At 36.8% G+C, this 23180-nt stretch overlaps 1 protein-coding gene across 2 annotated transcripts in view; it reads right to left on the bottom strand.

Moving 5' to 3' along the window:
- Positions 1-23180, bottom strand: part of RELN (reelin) — a 466017-nt gene that overhangs the window by 125410 nt on the left and 317427 nt on the right. For both annotated transcript variants that reach the window (XM_070505680.1, XM_014831901.3), the window contains exon 20: positions 20683-20919. In XM_070505680.1, the coding sequence (XP_070361781.1) occupies positions 20683-20919 (237 nt within the window). The remainder of the gene's footprint in view (positions 1-20682; positions 20920-23180) is intronic.

Genomic DNA, 23180 nt, shown 5'->3' with positions numbered 1-23180 from the left:
GACACCTGCAGGAACAGCAACCCTGTCACAACAGAAGGACACATGTAGCCCACATAGGGGACACTCCTGGAACATCTTGAACTTGTTAAGAGAGGGAAGCACACTGTTGGGCCTCATAAGGCATTTCTTATATGAGGCCATCTCTCCAAGATCAGAAGATGTAGCTGACCTACCTAATACATAGATAGAAGCACAAACAGGCAAAATGAGGAGACAAAGGAATATGTTCTAAGTAAGGGAATAGGGCAAAATCCCAGAAAAAAACTAAATGAAACAGGATAAACAATCTACCTGACAAAGTACAAACTAAGAGTCTGAAGGATGCTCACTGATCTTGGGAGAAGAATTGATGAACTCAGTGAGAACTTCAACAAAGAATTGGAAAATATAAAAAAGAACCAATCAGAAATGAAGAATACAATACTGGAAATGAAAAATCCACTAGAGGGACTCAAAAGCAGAGTAGATGATACAGAAGAACGGATCAGTGGGCTGGAGGAAAGAATCAAGGAAATCACCCAAACTGAACAGATAAAAGAAAAAAGAATTAAAAAGAACAAGAACAGTCTAGGGGAGCTCTGGGACAACATCAAGTACACTAACACCCACATTATAGGTGTTCCAGAAGGAGAAGAGAGAGACAAAGGGGCAGAGAAGCTATTGAAAGAAATAATAGCTGAAACTTTCCTAACCTAAGGAAGGAAACAGACTTCCAGGCACAGAAAGCACAGAGAGCACCAAACAAGATAAACCCAAAGAGGTCCACACCAAAATACATTATAATTAAAATGTCAAGAATTAAACATAAAGAAAGAATCTTAAAAGCCGCAAGAGAAATACAACAAGTTACATACAAAGGAAACCCCATTAGGCTATCATTCAGAATGGAAGGACAGATAAAGAGTTTCCCAGACAAACAAAAACTAAAGGAGTTTATCACCAAGAAATCAGCCTTACAAGAAATGCTGAAGGGATTTATTTAAGTGAAAAAGAGAGGACCACGAATATGATTAAGAAAGTTAACGACAACAACAAAAGGTAGTAAAATCACTGGTAAAGGCAAATATACAGTAAAGGTAGTAGATCAACCACCTATGAAGCTAATATGAAGTCAAATGAAAAAAGCACTAAAATTATCTATTTCTGTGATAAGAGGGTAATGGATACACATGCACAAAAAAAGAGGCTAGATATGATATCAAAAACATAAAATATGGGAGGAGGGGAGTAAAAGAGTAGAGCTTTTAGCAAGAGATCAAACTAAAGAAACCATCAACTTAATACAGAATGCTGTATATGTAGGTAATTATATATGAAGCTCATGGTAATCACAAAACAGAAACCTATAACAAATACACAAAAAATGAAGAGAAAGGAACCCAAACATAATACTAAAGAAAGCCATCAAACCACAAGGCAAGAGAGCAAGAGAAGAATAAAGGAACAGAGAAGAACTACTAAAACACCCAGAAAAAAAGTAAAAAGATGGCAATAAGTACATTCTTATCAATAGCTACTTTAAATTTCAATGGACTAAATGCTCCAACCAAAAGGTATAGGGTGGTTGATGGATAAAAAACAAGACCCATATATATGTTGCATACAAGAGACACACTTCAGACCTAAAGATGCTCACAAAGTGAAAGTGAAAGGATGGGAAAAGATACTTCATGTAAACAGCAATGAAAAGAAAGCTGGGGTAGCAATACTTATGAGACAAAATAGACTTTAAAACAAAAACTGTAACATGAGACAAAGAAAGGCAATATATAACGATAAAGGGAACAATCCAACAAAAGGATAAAACACTGTAAATATCTATGCATCCAACACAGGAACACATAAATATATAAAGCAATTATTAAGAGACGTAAAAGGAGAAATAGATAGCAACACAATAATAGTGGGGGACTTTAACACTCCACTTACATCAATGGATAGATCATCCAAACAGAAGATCAATAAGGAAACATTGGCCTTAAATGGCGCATTAGACCAGTTGGACTTAGTAGATATATATAGAATATTCCATCCCCAAACCACAGAATACATTCTTTTCAAATGCACATGGAACATTCTCTGGGATAGATCACATATTAGGCCACAAAACAAGTCTCTATAAATTTAAGGAGATCAAAATAATACTGAGCATATTTTCTGACCACAATGGTATGAAATTAGGAATCAACTACAGGAAGAAAATCATAAAAGCCACAAATAGGTTAAGATCAAACAAAATGCTACTGAACAATTATTGTGTCAATGAAGAAATCAACAGAGAAATCAGAAAATACCTGGAGACAAATGAAAATGAAAATACGACATGCCAAAATTTATGGGAAACAGCAAGAGCAGTTCTTAGAGGGACGTTTTAGCAATACAAGCCTCTCTCAACAAACAAGAAAAACCTCAAATAAGCAATCTAACAGTGCACTTAAAGGAAGCAGAAAAAGAAGAACAAAGCTCAAAATCAGTAGAAGGAAGGAAATAATAAAACTCAGAGCAGAAATAAATGAAAGAGAGACTAAAAAAAAAAATAGAAAAAAATAAATGAAATCAAGAGCTGATTCTTTAAAAAGATAAACAAAATAGACAAATCTTTGGCTAGACTCACCAAGCAAAAAAGAGGGAAGCCTCAAATAAATGAAATGAAAGAGGAGAAATTACAATGGCCACCTCAGAAATACAAAAGATTATAAGAGAATACTATGAAAAGCTACACACCAACAAATTGGATAATCTAGAAGAAATGGATAAATTCTTAGAATTATACAATCTTCCAAAACCGAATCTAGAAGAAATAGAGAATTTGAATAGACCAATCACCAGTAAGGAGATCAAAACAGTAATCAAGTACCTCCCAAAAAATAAAAGTCCAGGACCAGATGGCTTCCCTGGTGAATTTTACCAAACATTCAAAGAAGACTTAATACCTATTCTTCTCAAACTCTTCCAAAAAATTGAAGAGGAGGGGAGGCTTCCTAACTCATTCTACGAAGCCAACATTACCCTGATACGAAAACCAGATGAGGACAACATAAAAAAAAGAAAATTACAGGCCAATATCACTGATGAACATCAATGCAAAAATCCTCAACAAAATACTAACAAATCAAATATAACAATACATTAAAAAGATCATACAATGTGATCAAGTGGGATTTATTCCAGGGATGCAGGGATGGTTCAACATTCACAAATCCCTCAATGTGATATACCACATTAAAAAAATGAAGAATAAAAATCACATGATCATCTCAATAGACACAAAGAAAGCATTTGACAAGATACAGCATCCATTTATGATAAAAACTCTGAATAAAATGGGTATAGAAGGAAAGTACCTCAGTGTAAAAAGGTCATATATGACAAACCCACAGCTAATATCATTCTCAATGGAGAAAAACTGAAAGCTATCACTCTAGGAAAAGGATACAGAAAAGGATGCCCACTTTCACCACTCTTATTTAACAGCATTGGAAGGCCTAGTCAAAGCAACCAGGCAAGAAAAAGACATAAAAGGGATCCAAATTGGAAAAGAAGAAGTGAAACTGTCACTATTTGCAGATGACATGATTTTATACATAGAAAAGCATAAAGAATCCACCGAAAAATCTTTAAGAAATAATAAATAAATACAGTAGATTTTCAGGATACAAAATGAACATACAAAAATCAGTTGCATTTCTATACACTAACAATGAAGCAGAAGGAGAATTAAGAATACAATCTCATTAACAATTGCAACAACAACAACAAAAATACTTAGGAATAAATTTAACCAAAGAGGTGAAAGAACTGTACACTGAAAACTATAAACATTGCTGAAAGAAACTGAAGAAGACAGAAAGAAATGGAAAGCTACTCCATGCTCTTGGATTGGAAGAATTAACATAGTTAAAATGTCCATACTTCCTAAAGAGATCTAATGACTCAATGAAATCTCTATCAAAGTTCCAATGACATTTTTCACAGAAATAGAATAAAGAATCCTAAAATGTATATGGAACAACAGAAGACTCCAAATAGCCAAAGGAATCCTAAGAAAAAAGAATAAAGCTGGAGGTGTCACACTTTCTGATTTCACGATATACTACAAAGCCATATTTATCAAAACAGCATGGTACTGGCACAAAAACAGACACACAGACCAAAGGAACAGATTCGAGAGCCTAGAAATAAACCCACATACCTATGAACAGCTAATTTTTGACAAGGGAGCCAAGAACACACAATGGAGAAAGGAAAGTCTGTTCAGTAAATGGTGTTGGGAAAACTGGACAGCCAGATGCAAAACAAGGAAAATAGATCATTGCCTTATACCATACACAAAAATGAACTCAAAATGGATTAAAGACTCGAATGTAAGACCTGAAACCATGAAACTTCTAGAAGAAAACATAGGCAGTATGCTCTTCCACATCAGTCTTAGCAGCATATTTTCAAGTACCATGTCTGACTGGGTAAGGGAAACAATAGAAAAAATAAACAAATGGGACTACATCAAACTAAAAAGCTTCTGCACAGCAAAGGAAACCATCAAGAAAACAAAAAGATAACAATTGGGAGAAGACATTTGCAAACCATATATCAGATAAGGGGTTAATATCCAAAATATATAAAGAACTCATACATCTCAACAACAGAAAAACTCTAAACCCAATTAAGAAATGGGGAAAAGATCTGAACAGACATTTCCCCAAAGAAAATATACACATGGCCAACAGGCACATGAAAAGATGTTCAACATCACTAATTATCAGGGAAATGCAAATCAAAACTACAGTGAGATATCACCTCACACCTGTCAGAATGGCTATAATTAACAAAACAGGAAATAAGTGTTGGAGAGGATGTGGAGAGAAGGGAACTCTCATACATTGCTGGTGGGAGTGCAAAACTGGTGCAGCCACTATGGAAAACAGTGTGGAGATTCCTCAAAAAATAAAGAATGGAGCTGCCATATGATCCAGCTATTCCACTGCTGGGTATCTATCCAAAGAACATGAAACCACAAATGTGTAAAGATACATGCACCCCTATGTTCATCGCAGCATTATTTACAATAGTCAAGACCTGGAAGCAATCTAGGTGCCCATCGAGGGACAAATGGATAAAGAAGATGTGGTACATATACACAGTGGAATACTACTCAGCCATAAGAAATGAAGAAATCCGGCCATTTGTGACAACACGGATGGACTTGAGGGTATTATGCTGAGTGAAATAAGTCAGAGGGAGAAAGTCAAATACCGTATGATCTTACTCATAAGTAACCAGTGGTGGACCTGCCTATCCTAGCACAGCTTGCTCCCAGTGACAAAGAAGCCTCTTCACTTCTGTTTATGCCATGGTCAGTCTTTTCTTGTTGTTTTTGTTGTAACCTAGAGCTGACTACATTTCTAACTGATCACCTGCCATACTTAATGGCACTGTATGCTACCTATCCTGATGTGTTAATTTGAAGCAAAATAACACAAGAAAAGCACATAAATCTATGTCTTAAAATCTTGACCATTCATAGCACAAGTTCACTTGGTAGTTTATGATTTATTCAAGCCTGGCTAAAAGCCAGCGATATTAGGTCTGAGTTTTCCCTCCCATATACTTTGATGTTCATACTCAGCTGGAGTTTTAAGAGAATTTCACAGACCGCCGTTCTTTAATTCATGAAACTGCTCCTCTTTGCTGCTTGTCTAAGTCAAGATATGTTTATAAAGGCAGAAATAAAGCTAGACTTCTTTTCTATTACAATCATAGAAATGGACAAGAATAGTCCACATCAGCATTTTGGGCGAAATTCTGGAGAAAGAATGCATTGGGAATCAGGAGGTTCAGTTTTATTCACGTTGATCTGCAAGAGTGCCTCAAAAATAAAGGAACAATAAAAAAGCTCTTGGATCCAATTCCAAGATTTAATGAGAGAATGGGAAAAAATCTCTCCACCAGGACACGATTACCTCCCTCTGCCTTCTCCTTGCCACCTCCAAGAAGGCTAGTAGGCGCTCTATTATAACTCTGGTAAAGGATGACACCGTAATGTAACTCGAGTCTCCATAGTTCTACACTCAGTCCATAGTATAGCTCCTTTGGCCTCCCCCTCCCTTGCTTAATTTCATGTTTTCCTGACCAGGTTGGAGGCCTGTCCTCAGGGAGAGATCCCATCTGGTTCATCTCTGGATCCCCTAAAGAACTCAGAACCTCGTGCCCCTCACAGAAGCATCTGATGTTGGTGCAGGACATAGTGGTTTTCCAAGAGCTGGATTATCTCATTTGATCTTTGAGTCAAGACTATTTGGGAGACCCTCAGGGATCCCTAACATTGAGTATGGAGAAGGAAAACTGAGAAGCTGAGTTGCTGGTCCCAGAGTCACACAGTTACTAAAAAGCTAGAAACTAGGCCTTCTGATTTCTACTTTCATGTCCTTCCCACTATGTCATGCCTGTCAAAGGCACCCAAAGAATGTTAAATAAAATGAGCACATGAGTGAACTGGGGAGAAGGCAAGTTTTACAAAACTATAGTTACTTAAGTGCTGTAATAAACACAGACAAGATTTTGAGGTTATCTTCACTCGAAGAAAGTGTTCTTTATGCATTTCCCCAGAGCCTCTTTCCCATCTCCAGAAAAAAGTCTCTTTTATATGAAAGGCAGATACACATAACCAAAGTAAGTGGGAGAACACTCGGGCCACAAAGCTCCTTAAAAGCAATTTCATGTGAAACGGCCAAGTCACCCAGGGACTGAGCTAGTTGATCTCATCTCTTTAAGAATAGTTAGTTGGTTGGTAAGACAACGTGGCTGAAGTCTCACTCCTAACGTGCCACAAGAGAAGACAATGCACCAATATTTACATTTCTTAGAAACCCAAGCAATATACTATTATTTTCAAGAACCCCAGAGAAAAGAACAGCTCTGCAGAGCCCATTTCCAGAGAAACAGAAGAGCAGCACAAAGCTCTTTGTGGTATAGTACCACTCAGAAGTTCCATTCATCTGCAGAAGGACAAGCAAACGAATCGAACCCTCTCTACTATTACCCTTTTTTGGATTTTGTTCTCGTAATCATCAAAGAAATGTTTACTAGAGTTGACAGGAAAACTTGATATTATGCAATTAAAGATGGCATTTTGACTCATTTGTTATTGCTACACTATTATCTCTCAAAACAGAAATAACCATATTATTTTAGTGGACTAAATAAATTTTAAACTTACTGGGAAAAACAATCTGATGATATAGAAGCATTTTTTAAAAATGCAAGGTTTGCAATTCAACTACCTAGAGACGACCACTGCTAACATTTTGGTGTAAATACTTTCAGATTTTCTTATGCTTACATACACAAATACACACACATACTAACTTTTCTCTTTTAAAAAAATAATTTAAAAAATCATAATAAATATGCTCTTTCTTCTTTTTGCAGCTGTTTCATTGCCATCTTTCCAATGAAAAAATATGGTGAGACACCGTCATTTTTAGTGAATAAAGCCAATTAAGGACATCTTTGGACGTTGTTCCCATTTTTCACTGTTATAAACAATGCTTCTATAATATGCATCCTTGTATACCTTTGTGAACTTGTCCAATTATTTCCTTAGGATAAATTTCTAGAAGCAGAATTGCTTGGTCAAAGCAAATTTTAAAAATGAGTACTTAACTGCCAAGTTGCTCTCCAACGAGATTGTACTGAGTTACATTTACCAAAAACAGTTACTCTATGCATAGCCTTTAATCTACATTTCTTTGATTATAACAGAAGTTAACATGTTATCATGTCTATTGGCTATCTGTAGTTTTTTTTGGTGTGTGAGTAGCCTTTTCATGCACTTTGCTCCTTTTTCAAATTGGGATTTATCTTCTTATTACTCATTTGTAACAATTTGTCACAGATCAGGATATGCAGTCTGTCAGATACCTTGCAGACATCCCCCTGCTCCCAATTTCTTGTCACATTTTGTTTTCAGGGAGGTTTTATCCCCCCAAATACAAGTTTAAAAATTTTAAGTGCCTGGAATATGTGACCTTTATGGTCCTTGCTTTTGGTGTTATGTTTTATTGGTATCTATTAAGATTGCTTCTCAACCTTAGTTCATCATCGTTTCTTGCGACTGTCCAATGGCCATCTGAAAGGGATATACATATTTTATTTGTAGGGTACAAGTTTGTTCTTCATCTGTTAAGTCATTCTTGTTAATGACCTCCATACATTTGTGTAGGTCCTCACTTATTTTTTGTTTGCTTGATCCATCAAGGACTCAAACAAAACATTCAAGTCACACTCTGAGCTATGGTTTGTCGTGACCTTCCCTTTGTAACTCTAACCTGTTCTGCATTATGGTCACCATTCTATAGTATTCAGTGTGTGGAGGCCCCGACTGTTTTCGTCTTTCTGTGGACTCGCACTCCTCACGGCACCACCTGTTACTGGTCTGTAGCCCCAGCTTCAGTCTAGAAGGGTTTAGTGGGGCCAAGGGATGAAGGCCACTCATCTTCCGCTCACTCTACTGCCATCAACACCCTGTCCTCCAACACCATTTTCTCCAGAAGCTCATTCCAGTTTCAAATTCCAAGAATGGTACAGCATTTTTCTCTGTTCCCTGGCTTGGATCACTCCAATAGGGAATTTGGAGAGAGAGTAAGCAAAACATGTGGGCTTAACATACCATATTCATATGATAAGCTGATTTATTAATTTTCTCCCTGGTTTCCCAACTACATTCTCTCAGCCAGTTTCTCAACTGGACGAAGTCTCTACGTAGGAAATTTCCAGATACTGAATTTATTTTATTACAACCTTTTTTACTCACTTCATTCAATCTATAGCTTCAAACAAATCTGGAATTTCTCCACATAATGCATTTTGTCATGTATTTATTCAATACTTCATTTAAAAAGTCCTTGTGGATTTCTAAGTGGCTACACCACCCTTATTCATCTTGTTGAGTTGGCAATTGAAGATATTTTGGAATACAGGTGTTTTTCCGTATCTATTTCAGGCTCCTTTTATACTTTTCTCCCTAGCACCTGCTTTATTTTCCTTATCTTTACTGTTCCTATTTAAAGTACACAGTTTATATTCTTAAGCTTCTTCATTCTCATTTCCATTTTCTCAGTTTGGAAATTTACACATAGTTCGTCAAGTCAGTACTAGAATCTTAGTTTAAGCTAGATAAACTCCTAGGTCAATAAAAAGCCTAAGTTGAGCTGCTTAGCTACTGTTTATTCAGCTTTTACAGAAAGAAACCTCTGTGAATAAAACTTAGCACAAAATTGTGGTAACTTAGTGGCAGTTTACTCTCAAGGATCAGGTAATTTCACATGTGGGAGACAGAACTGGGGGGGAATTTGTCACCTAAGTTAGAGATTCAGGCTGTCTGTACACAATGGTTGTGACCACAAATGAGCACTGTCTTCTCTTTTGAATGAGGGGATGGGTGGGTGGACCAGTGACTCTGTCAGGAGCCAGAGAGTGGCTCCTCCATCCTTCGTTAGGAGTCCAGAGTTCCATCCTCAGCTGTCACCCGCCTTTGTCTGCTGTGGAACGAGCCCAATTCTCCCAAAGTCTAGAGGCCAGCAGCTAATACCAGTAACTTTTAAAAAAAATCTAGTTTTAAAGCTTATATAAATTGGTTGGTAAGACATGATTTCAAAGATTTCTGCCAAGTTCAGTTGAATCTTCATTTTGCCCAACCTACCACGTTTTTAGGAAACGTTCAGCAGCTGGAGTAAATTGTTTTAGAAAAAGGGAAATCTCTTCTGGGTAAAAGTCAGAGGGGGCGTCAGCACAAAGCACAGCCTAGGCTGCGGCCCCCAAAGAGAGAAGGAGGGAGAGAGGGAGACCAAGGGACAGAGAGGGGCCAGACTGTCGGGAATGCGCGACGCAGGAAAATAGCTCCTCTCAACTCTTGCAGTGCCTGCCTGTCTCCCGTCAGGAACCTGTGGACGTGTGTGAGCAGTTAAGTTGTCAGGGGCCATTTTCACCAATACTTCCCTGCCACTCATGATGGGAGGAGAGGACTCAGAGCAGCTTTAGCTGTTTCCAGCCTCGCCTGCTTCTGTTAATAACATCAACCCATCTCAGATCTTTGGCTACCCAGAATCTCTTGATTCCTGTTATTCTTACATTGCATCCATATTAGCAAAATGCACCCATGTCTCATATTAAATATATACTTTTTGTTGCAAAAACCTTCAAGTGGATTTTATAATTTTGCCTTTAAATTTTATTTGGCTGGTAGTAATGTATGTGATACAAGTTTGGCTGTGATTTCTCAGCATACTCAGAAATCTGACCAAAAAATTATTTCCAATATTGTAAAATTTTGTGAATATTTAAATTTAGAATTAAAGGAGTTGACATATGTTGTGTTTTGTTTAATTAAAATTTATTAATTTTATTCTTGCAATTTTCGTATATTTTTGAGACAATATTTATTTTCCCGGTCTTTGGACTTTTTCTAGTTCCCTGGAAAGCTTGGGCCTCAGCACTGTGACCAAAACGACTAAGGAAAGAGTTTCCCAGGAAGAGGCATGGCTGATGCAAAGGTACTGGGAGAGGAAAGAGCTCGGCTTGTTGGCGTGTAGTGAAGAAAGACCAATGTGGTTGGGGAGGACGGAATGAAAGTCTGGGTGGCAGGAGGGGTCGACCAGCCAGATCACCGTGCGCCCATCCCAAAATTTTGTGAACCCCTGCCCGTAGAAAGTAATCGTCTCAGCCTACGAAATTTCCGTTTCAACAGGCCAGAGGCACCGTGAATCTAAACCATTAAGCGTAGACTTCTCTTGTTAATTTGTTTACTGATATGTTCTCTTACTTCTGAAATCTTACTTTGCTACTTAGTCCAAATGGAGATTTTTAGGGAAATCTAATTTTGGAGAAACAAATGACTCAAAAGTCAACAGCTTGGACGTCAGCAGGACATGAGTCTTGGAACACCGCCATTTTATCTGTTCCTTTGGCAGGTTCTAGGCTTTTATCCTCCAATATGTATGTTCCAGTGGTCCATTTCTCTCCTGTATCACCTTATCCTAGCACTTACAAGCAGGTGCTGATGATACTGTTAGCCTCCGAGCTGAGCTCCTTCTACTGTTCCTCCTATTTTCCCATGTTCTCCACACAGCGGCCACAATTATTTTTAAAATATAAGTATGATCATGACACTCCTCTGCTACAAATTATTTACTGGCTTCCCAAAATACCTGGAATAAAATCCAAAATCTTTATGCTGCTCTATAAGGCCCTAACATAATCTAGCTCCTTGTCTGCCCCAGGGTCTTTGCTCTTGCTGTTCTCTCTGCCTACAATGCTTTCCTGGCACATTTTTACATTGTTGTCTCTTTCTCATCATTCTGGTCTCTAATCTAATGCCTCCCAGGGGGGGTTTCCTGACCATCTTACCTAAACTAGTTCTACTCTTCATTTCTGTCACCTAACATTCCATTCCTTTATCCTCATAGCACTTAGTACTACATGAAATATTACTATGAACTTGTTTACTTGTTTACTGTTCTTATTCCCCTTGGAATGTAAGCTCCAGAAACAAAGGACTTTTCTGTCTTCATCTCCACTACCAACCTCTACACCTCCAGCACAAACAGTGCCAATAATGTAATTAACAAACAGTTGACGTGTCAGTCTACCACTGAATTAAAACCTTCATGTAATGACATCCTCATGGGGAAAAAGCCTAATAAGTAGACTCTATTCTCGAAAGTTACTTATAAATCTATTTGGGGGTATATTCAATTATGTTACCAATTTTATAGAGGCACTGACACGCCTGAGTACTGAAAATACTCCTTTCACAGTTGTCGAAAACAACAGTGAGTGACTTTTCAGTTTGTCACTCAATATATTTACTTTATCTATCTGCTAAGCTTCCTAGAACGATCGCTTACTGTGAAATAGTACTTGAAGTGGCTCTTGGGAGCCATCTCACCCCAACTGACTTCCTTCAGCAGCACAATTTAAGTTGATTTACTGCTCTTTTTAATAGTCTTGGTAAAAAATAATCCCAAGAATACTCTAGGCTTACTAATAAACTATTCAAACTGACAAAATTTCTGTATACGTTATAGGTTGATATTCAGCGAAAGACAAATCCTAAAGAAATTTACTTGGCTGTTATTTTTATTCTACAGGTAGACTCATCTTATAAAGGGATGGTGAGGAATTTGTCGGCCTTGTAACCTCAGGGATCTATCGTCGTCTAAAGTTGCAGCTGAGCACAAACACCACCTCTCCTTTGTCCGTGTTCACCAATGACACACTCCTTACAGCATCAGCTGACCTCTTTGACCGGCTTCATAAGACCAGTCCAAAAGAATTAAGATCTGGATGTAGTAAAGACTATTTACTTAAAACACATATTCCAGCTTAAAAAAATTAACCAAAAGGCAGCAGAAGGTAAGGTAGATCTCATTAAAAAAAGTTTAGCCCGTTGCTTGATAAATGCGTGTGAGACCCTCCTGGGGACCAGAATGACCCCATGGAGGCGTGGTGGGTCTGTGCCAGCATGAGCTCTGAAGGTGTTTCTCCAGGGCGGTTAGGAAATCCTTTTGTGTTACCCATTACTACACATTAGCGTTGATTCCTGATGGTTCCTCTAACCTAGCGGTACCTTAACAACTGCTTTATGGCTGCTCTTTATATCTTAAAACACATTCCACCCATCATTCAGTTCTGCTATATTACTATATGGCTATTATGTAACACTAAATTAATGGTTATCTTTAACTGTTACTAAAGCCACAGTCTATTTCTTACCTCTTACTGCAAAAGAACTGTATTTAATTTATGTTATGAGATAAGCTGTTAGGATCCTTTTAGCCTGGGATTTTCCTCTAGGTCACTCTTGCTTCTCATAAAATACAAGAGCAAATACTTCATCCTTTCCCATGCTTATACATGCCCCATGAGATACGAACATATACTTTTTTTTATTGAGGTACAATTGATATATACCATTATATTAGTTTCAGGTATACAGTATAATGATCTGCTATTTGTGTATATTGTGAAATGATCATAATAAGTCTGGTTAACATCAATCCCCATACATAGTTACAAACTTTTTTCTCGTGTGATGAAGACTTTTAAGATCTATTCCCTTAACAACTTTCAAGTATGCAACACGGTATTATTAACTACTGTCACCATGTTGTACATTACATCACGTGACTTATTTATTTTATAACTGGAAGTTAGTACTTTTTTACCTCCTTCAACCATTTCACCCACCCCTCCCACCCCAGCAATCAAATCTGTTTTCTGTATCTTAGTGTTTATTTACTTATTTATTTAAAAGATTCCACATATAAGTGAGATTATACAGTATTTATCTGTCTGACCTATTTCACTCAGCATTAATGTCTTCAAGGTCCATCCACATTGTTACAAATGGCAAGATTTCATTCTTTTTTATGGCTGAATCACATTCCACTGTATATATATATATATATATATATATATATGCCACATTTTCTTTATCCATTCAGCCATTGATGAACACTTAGTTATTTCCATATCTTGGTTATTGTAAATAATGCTGCAATGAACATGCAGGTGTGTATATTTTTCAAGTTAGTGTTTTCGTTTTCTTCGTATAAATACCCAGGAGTGGACTTGCTGGCTTGTATGGTAGTTCTATTTTAAAATTTTTGAGGAACCTCCATACTGTTTTCCATAGTGGCTGCACCAGTTTACATTCCCACCAACAGTGCACTGTCTCCACAACCTTGCCACCACTTGTTATCTCTTGTCTTTTTGATAATGGCCATTTTAACAGGTGTGAGGCGATACCTAATAGTGGCTGAACATATACTTTTTGAATGTCCTGAGCAGGTAGCCACCTGCCCGTTCTCTCTGACGGGGGCCTACTCACCTGTAGCTAGCTGTTCTCCTATTTACACCTTTACCTTTCTACATCTCCAGGGCTGACCACGCCACCTGGGGCTGCTGTGAAAAACTAGGCTTGCCAAATCCTCCCTCAGAACCACACAGCGTTATCCTTTGTTTCTCATGCCGTTTGTCATGCGCAGCTAATTTCACTTCTTGCATGTTGCTCTTTTACTTTCTCTCTACTTTTACTACTTATTTTAGGAAATTCCTTCTTTTAAAAAATGACCCTAACATGACTAGTGCTAGGGATTTCCTTCTATAAAGGAAAAAAGAGAGCTTTAATTAAAAACAAATTAGACATAACAAGAATGAGCACCTTCTATTTTCAATGGCCAGGAAAGTACCTAAGAGCGCCTTTCAACATTTCTACGTCTCATTTGTCTCTAAATCTTTTAAAAAAATTAAGTCCGCTTTTTCTTAAGCACCATTAAAGACAGACAAAAACTACAGCATTTCTTATGGCATCTTATTATTTTTTTACTTTAATTAAATTTTTTCCAGTTTTACTGAGACAGAGTTGACATATACCATTGCATTAATTTTAGGTGTACAATACACTGATTTGATATATATATATATATATTGTGAAATGTCAGTTAACATCCCTTACCTCACATAGCTACACATTTTTTTTTCTTGTGGTGAGCAGTTTTTAAGATCTACTCTCTTAGCAACTCCCTGGTGGTCAATGTGTCTGTTTTTACACCAGTACCATACTATTTTGATTACTATCGCTTTGTAATATAGTTTGAAATCAGAAAGCATGAGGCCTCCAGTTTTGTTCTTCTTTCTCATGATTGCTTTGGTTATATTGCTAAGATAGCTTTTAGGGTATTTTGTGGTTCCATAAAAATTTTAGGATTGTTTGTTCTATTTCTGTGAAAAATGCCATTGGAATTTTGATATGGATTGCAATGAATCTATAGATTGCTTTCGGCAATATGGACATATAAGCAATATTAATTCTTCTGGTCCATGAGCACAGAGTATCTGATTATTTGTGTCATCTTCAATTTCTTTCATCAATGCTTTATAGTTTTCAGTGTACGGGTCTTGTACCTCCTTGGTTAAATTTATTCCTAGGCACTTTATTCTTTTTTATGCTATTGTAAATGGGATTGTTTTCTTGTTTTTTCTTTCTGATAGTTTGTTATTAGGGCATAGAAACACAACTGATTTTTGTATATGGATTTTGTATCCTGCAGCTTTGCTGAATTCCTTCATTAGTTTGAACAGTTTTTGGTGGAATCTTTAGGGATTTCTACATATAACATGTCACCTGCAAATAGACACAGTTTTACTTCTTCCCTTCTGATTTGGAGACTTTTATTGTTTTTTTCCTGCCTAACTGCAAGAAGAATTTGAAAAGGATTGATATTACTTATTCTGTAAAGGTTAGGTACAATTCACTCGTGAAGCCATCTGGTCCTAGACTTTTGGTTGTTGGGAAATTTTTGATTATTGACTCAATCTCCTTCCTAGTAATCAGTCTGTTCAGATTTTCTATTTCTGAATCATGTGATTCAGTCTTAGGAGGTTGTATATTTCTAGGAATTTATCCATTTATTCTAGGTTATCCAATCTGTTGGCAGATAACTGTTCATAGCAGTCTCTTATGATCCTTTGTATTTCTATGGTATCAGTTGTAATGTCTTCTGTTTAATTTCCGATTTTATTTATTTCAGTTCTCTCTTTTTTTTCCTTGGTGAGTCTAGGTAAAACTTTGCCTATTTTTCTTTGTTTTTCAAAAAACAACTCTTAGTTTAATTGTTTTTTTCTATTATCTTTTTAGTCCCTAGTTCTCTTTTTTTTTTCTAAAGATTGGTACCTGAGCTAACAACTATTGCCAATCTTCTTCATTTTTTTTTCTTCTTCTTCTCCCCAACAACCCCTAGTACATAGTTGTATATTCTAGTTGTAGGTCCTTCTGGCTATGCTATGTGGGATACCGCCTCAGCATGGCCTGAGGAGCAGTGCCATGTCTGCGCCAGGGATCTGAACTGGCGAAACCCTGGGCCACCAAAGTGGAGCGTGTGAACTTAACCACTTGGCCAATGGGCCGGCCGCTCTAGTTCATTTAATTCCACTCTGATCTTTGTTATTTCCTTCCTTTTACTAACTTTGGGCTTAGTTTGTTCTTCCTTATCTAGTTCCTTGAAGCGTAAAATTAAGTTGTTTATTTGAGATCTTTCCTGTTTCTTAATGTAGGCATTTATTGCTATGAACTTCTCTCTTAGAACTAATTGCTTTTGCTACACCCCATACATTTTTGTATGTTGTATTTCCATTTTCATTTTTCTCAAGATAGTGTTTGATTTCTCTTTTCATTTTCTTGACCCATTGGTTGTTGAGCAGCATGTTGTTTAATCTCCATGTTTGTGAATTTTCTAGTTTTCTTCTCGTAATTGATTTCTAGTTCATACCACTGTGGTTGGAAAAGTTGTTTGATATGATTCCAATTTTCTTAAATTTATTAAGACTTGTTTTATGGCCTAAAATATAATCTATCCTGGAGAATGTTCCACATGCGCTTGAGAAGAATATGTATCCTGCTGCTTTTGGATGAAATGCTCTGTAAATATCTGTTAAGTACATCTGGTTTAACATGTTGTTTATGTCCAATGTTTCCTTATTGCTATTTTGTCCGGATGATCTAGCCATTGTTGAAAGTGGGGTAGCGAAGTCCTCTAGATTAATGTACTGCTGTCTACTTTTCCCTTCAGCTCTGTTAATATCTGCTTTATATATTTAGGTGCTCCTACATTAGGTGTCTAAATACTTACAAATGTTATATCCTCTTGTTGGACTGACTCCTTTATCATCATCTAATGACCTTCTTTGTCTCCTATGACAGTCTTTGTCTTAAAGTCTGTTTTGTCTGAGATAAGTATAGCTACCCCTGCTTTCTTTTGGCTTCCATTTGTACAAAATGTCTTTCTCATCCCTTCACTTTCAGTCTGTGTGTAGTCTTAAAGCTGAAGTGAGTCCCTAGTAGGCAGCAGATAGTTGTGTCTTGTTTTTTCAATCTGTTCAGTCACTCTATGTCTTTTGATGGGAGAATTCAGTCTATTTACATTTAAAGTAATTATTAATAGGTATGGACTTACTCCTGCCGTTTTGTTAACTGTTTTCTGGCGGTTCTATAGTTGCTTTCTTCTTCTCTTGCCCTTTTCTTCTGTAATTTGATGATTTCCTGTAGTGGTATGCTTAAGTTCCTTTCTCTTCATCTTTTGCATATTTACTATAAGTATTTGCTTGTCATTACTATGAGGTGTATATAAAACATTTTATATTTATAACATTCTATTTTAAGCTGATAACCTTAGTTCAAATGCGTACTGAAGCTTTACATTTTTACTCCATCATCTCACATTTTATGTTTTTGATGTTACAATTTACATCTTTTTATCTTGTGTATCCATTAACAAATTATTGTAGTTATAGTTATTTTTACTACTTTTGTTTTTTAATCTTCATACTAGATTTATAAGTGATTTACCTACCCCCGTCACAACATGAGAGTATTCTGAATTTAACTATATATTTACCTTTACTAGTGAAATTTATACTTCTATACGTTTTCCTGTTACTAATTAGCACCCTTTAACTTAAGCCTGAAGAAGTTTCTTTAACATTTCTTGTAAGGCCTGTCTAGTGGTGCTGAACTCTTTCAGCTTTTGCAAGTCTGGAAAACACTTGATCTCTCCCACTCAAACAAATTTCCAGTTCTAATATGCTATAACGACCATCCCCTCACAGCTCTACACATTTTGAAATGAAAATCCTCCATAATATGACAGCAATGTCCTTACTGCCTATATACCAGCTAGTCTATTAGATAGGACAGAGGAATGTAAATGCCCCTTGGTATTATCAATAATAGTATTAGTCAGATAATCTTTAATAAACCTCAATTAAATTAATTAAAATTATTCCCTTGGTGATCCTAAAATATATGTAAGAGGTTTTAAAGACTATTTTTAGAACATAAAGGAGACAGAGGTTCTGATTTCAGATACTACGTATGGAAGAAAGGAAAGTACTACAGATAATTAAAAGGAATTCATTTCTCCATGGAAAACAGAGCTCTAAGATGACATACTGTAAAGTGATTTATAGCATATTGACCGTAGTTCTTCTAATGAAAAAGCAATTGTCCAAGTTTCCCCTGGAGAACACTCAGTAACAACAAGCCATGCTCATGGAAAGGCATGAGTTAGAAAATGAGAACCAAATGAACTCACAGCTGGCAAAAGCCAACAATAATTAATTTAACACCAGCCATTTGTAGTGAACGTGTATACAGTTCAAAATTTCCCTTGAGAGAAACAAGGTCATTGAAGGGCAGAGGCCACATATTTGAACATGTTCACAGAATGTTTACTTAATAAGATAATATGTTCCAAAGGTTCTACATGAAAAAAAAAATAACTCGCTTTAGGACTAGGACGTTATGATAAATAGTTGGTCAATACCATCATTTGAATTTCACTATTGCAAAAGTATTTCTGAAAAACATTCCCTCAGTGAGTTCACATTGAACTTGGACAATATATTCTTCAACAGCGGCAGAGAGAAAACAGCGTCATTATAAGGGGCTTTATTCTGACTCATTGGCTAAGAAAATGGGAACAGTTTGAGATCTTCCATGTTGTTTCATCTTAATGAGCAGTGAGCATTTTTCATGTCCTTATTAAAGTGGTTAAGACGTTCCCCTAGTCTCATTATCACTGCCAGAGTATACTCTCTGTTGTTTCATAACGAAGACAACTCCTTTTCGTTTCAGAGAAGATCAGAAAGTCAAATCTGATTGCTCACATGTGGTTGTTAATAAAACTCCTACAGCGTTGCTCAAGGTGCCCATGGGGAGTTTACAATTATTTATACTTTCTTATGGGTTTCTATAATTACTGCGATTGTACTTTCACAAAGTAAATGTATCTCTACCAATTAAAGCAGTGGTGGGTTAAGAATATTCATCAGATTTGTGTGACAGGATATCGTTCTTAGGGTTTTGATCAGAGCACAGAAATTAAACTGCTGTTATCATGCATTCAACTCGTGTTAAATTAAAAGGCTCAGCAACTTTGGCGTTTATTTGAGCAGATGTTAACTATTTATGAGAATAAACATGGTACAGGACTTGCATTCATGATATGACTTTTTATTGTATTAAAAGTGCTGGGAAAAAAAACCTACCACACAAATTTGGGGGATATAGTTTACGGTATGCGACCAATTTGAATGACTGTTAATTCAGGTCAAAATAAATGTTCAGAAGGATATAATTCTAAGAAATCTTATTTTGGATTACATCTCTGCATCTTCTTACTTTGCTTCATCCCTTTATTTTCTTTGAAGGTTCCACGACTAAGACAGAACATTCACAGAAACAAGCCTCTGAGGCTATCGTATAGCAAATACACGATATAACCTTTCATACTCTGTCACACAGAAACTTCATTTCATCTAGTTCAACAGTGCTCACAGCAAAGGTGACCAGCTGTACTTCCATTCCATTAGCTGTCATTTTGACGCTAGAATTTGAGCCTGCTGTGTGTGAGATGTGACTGTCCGTGCACAATTTCCATCAAAGGTAATTTTCTGTGCAATGGTGTGTAAAATTTACCTCTAATTATGATAAGGTCACGGATGGGTCATTTATGAGATGTTCTCTGGAGACAATTGCGGTGAATAGCTTTCGGCAAGATTCATCTGGAGAAATTAAATTGGTCTGACCGAGATTCAATAGAAAGTAAAACTCTCTTAGAAAATTATTCCTCTGTCATGTTTAAAGTCCTAAAGGAACCCAGGAGGGGCAGGATGCACAGTGGTGTAGGCTGTGGGTTTTGGAATTACGCAGACCTAGTTCTTGAGCGTGCCATAGCCACTCTCGCTTTGGGAGTCCGTGCACTGCAAAGTTTCCCATAATTGGAACACTCCTCCTTCAGATCTCCATGTGGCTGGAACTGTCTTGTTCTTTTACTGTACTGTGTCTACTATCTGATCTATCTGATCAAGGCCTCCACTTCCTGACCCAAAGGAGCCACCTCCAGACTCCAGTTAATCACTACTGTGCTGTCCCATTGACGTGCTTGCAGTACTAACCACAGTCTTAAAATATTTATTTACTGTTTTTTGTACAATTAAGTTTGCATATGACCATAGAGGGAAAAATACAAGAAGAAAAGGGACCTTGACTAGGATATCCCACAATCTGTAAACCCCACTGACATTAACTATATGAGTCACTGGTCCAACACTGCTTGATAAAATGGATTAGAAAGGAGAGCTTAGTTAATAAATAAGGGATGAAAAAACTTCCTGGACTTTATCTAAGACAGCATGAAAACAAAACTACTCATGAGAAATTTTGTTACAATAGTCATTAGAGTGATTTCACATTTCCCTCTGATCATGGGGGACCTCCGTGAAGGGAAGAATATGTTAGCCACTTTAGTTATTAACACTTTTGAAGGGGGTTTTTATATGTAATGGTGGGAAATGAGATTTTGAGGTTAATAACTATGGTGAAATTTTTTATTTATCTAAGTCTATCAGTATTTTGTTTTTAGCCCTCCTTCCCAAGATATCTTACTTGTAGACATAATAATGACTTTTCACATGGTTTTTGTTCAGTAAATATTTGTCAACAAATGACTAAGTGCTCAATGGATTAGAAGATCATCCTGTGTTCCAACCCTTATTGCAGATTCTACCAACAACAATGATGAAATCCTTACCCTGTGACAACAACAACAAAGATGAAATCCTTACCAAAGGGTCCAGTCATGGCCACAGCATGGCTGAACATTTCCCAGGTAGAATCCTAGAGACTGAGTGACCTCCACAAGATTGGTAAAGTCAAGACTAATGCTGTTGAAAAGGACAGATGTCATGATAATCTCATCAATAGCCCACACGTCTTCGCCCTGAGAAGAATGATATGGTTGCCACCATCTGAACTGAATTCCAAACTGTCTTGCATCATCTGGTAATTCTACGGAGATTATTCTAAAGGAGAAAATAAAATTCAGATCACTTTGACATCCAAAAATACAAACATTTATAGCAGCATGTTTTTTTCTGTTGTATAGCATTTAAAAAAAAGACTTCTCTCACTATTAAAAACATTCTTCTGAGATTTCCAATTTCCTGTTTGACCCCAACAAAGTCTTCTAAACACATCCAAAAAAACGTGACTTTTCTCTCACTCATCTGCTCTCAGAAAAGCTAACTCAGTAAGTCACAGTTGTCAAAGTGGCAGAATTTGCCTTAGCCTCGTGAAGGATCTTGGGCAGCTTGTTAAACATATTACACTTTGGGGCTGGTTGGCACCATGACACTTCCTCATTCCCATGAGTTTAGCGTAGCATGTGGGGTCACTTGCTATGTCATGGCGGCTATGACAACAAACCTGTATCTGATAAATGGGGAAGAAAATTAAGAATAATATCTAATTTCCAGGAGCAATTATGTACACAGCAGCAGGAACCATACATTAATTGCCACTGCAATGACATCTGCTTGAGAGCTCCATAAATCATGGTACCATGCTGCTCACATCCATACACAAGGTGGGATGCGGAGCAAATGGCAAATGGAGCATTTGTCTCCATCAATGCACAATTGAACACCAGGAGAGGTGCTTGCAGTAAACGCACACGGAAGGGATACGTCTCCCAGTGAGCAATGAAAAACTCCCTGAGACAGGTGACTGCTTGAGTAACTTAGAAATAAATTATTTAAAAACTTCAATGTCTAAGGCTGGATTTACTGAGAAATTAGATTGATTTCCATGTTTGTATTATGTTTACCTTTAGTTATTGTGTAAAGAGACATTAAATCACATCTGGAAATGTAATTTTTTACACACTGAAAGTGATTAAAAATAATTCTCTTTAAATAATTTATATACAGAAATATGGGGTAAAAGAACATGACTGGTAGGACTTCCGGCAATGTGAGAAATATGCTTTTTAAATAATGAAAAATCAGTATTCAAATACAGAAATGTAAATTCAAAAACACTTCTTATGGGGCTGGCCCCGTGGCATAGTGGTTAAGTCCAGCATGCTCTGCTTTGGTGGCCTGGAATTGTGGGTTCAGATCTCAGGTGGGGACCTACACTACTTGTCAAGCCACACTGTGGCAGCGACCCAAATACAGAACAGAGGAAGACTAACACAGACGTTAGCTCAGGGCTAATCGTCCTCAAGCAAAAAAAGAGGAAGACTGGCAACAGATGTTAGCTCAGAGCGAAGCTTCCTCACCAAAAAACAAAACAAACCCCAAACGACAACAACACTTCTTAAAGTAAAAGGACATAGCTATAATATGTTTATGTTTTTAAAATATTTTTGAATTCTTATGGTTTTAAATTTTTTTTTTTTTTTTTGAGGAAGACTGATCTTAAGCTAACATCTGCTGCCAATTCTCCTCTTTTTGCTGAGGAAGCCTGGCCCTGAGTTAACATCCACGCCCATCTTCCTCTATTTTATACGTGGGATGCCCATCACAGCATGGCTTGACAAGCGGTGCCATGTCTGCACCTGGGATCTGAACCAACGAACCCTGGGCCACTGAAGCGGAACGTGTGCACTTAATCGCTGCGCCACCACACCGGCCCCTCTTTAAAGACTTTTAAATCTGAATTTTTTTTACCAATGTGAATTTAGTAGAAGAAAAGAGTAAAGTTTAGTTAAATTATTTTAGTAATTTTCACTTTAACTTTTCTAAACATTTATTTGCTTATCAAATAAGTAAATAAAAATGTTTATTTATAGTAATATATCAACTATATAAGAAATAAACTATATTCAAACTAGGTCAACAATAAAAACATGCAGTAATTTAATAATTTAAATTATCATTATGTTATTAGAAAATAATTTTTCTTTACATTAATCATTTTAAAAGTAGCTATTATTCTTATCTTAGGAAAATAAACATAATTTTTAAAAATAACAAGTGAGAAGTAGAATTTCTCAGGCAACTTTAAAGGAAAATAACGTGTATACGCATGTGTGTGATACTAGTAATTGAAATGACCGATATTTTCCCTGGTAGAGATGTTGACGCCGTGGGTCTATGAACAGACTCGGTTACAGTCCCCACTCTGACATGTAACGGTGAGTGGCTCTGCAGCTGCAGGAAAGGTACTCAGCTTAGGTGTGCCTCAGAATCTTCATCTGTGGAACTGGATCTATCTTTAAGGCAAAGTCAGAGACTCTTCTGGATTTTTCACTATGGTGTCTTAACATCTAGAACAGCAC

Source organism: Equus asinus, chromosome 1 (assembly GCF_041296235.1).
Source record: "Equus asinus isolate D_3611 breed Donkey chromosome 1, EquAss-T2T_v2, whole genome shotgun sequence".
Lineage (NCBI taxonomy): Eukaryota > Metazoa > Chordata > Mammalia > Perissodactyla > Equidae > Equus > Equus asinus.
The sequence above is the reverse complement of the archived record's forward strand: the minus strand, read 5'-3'. Positions and strand labels throughout refer to the sequence as shown.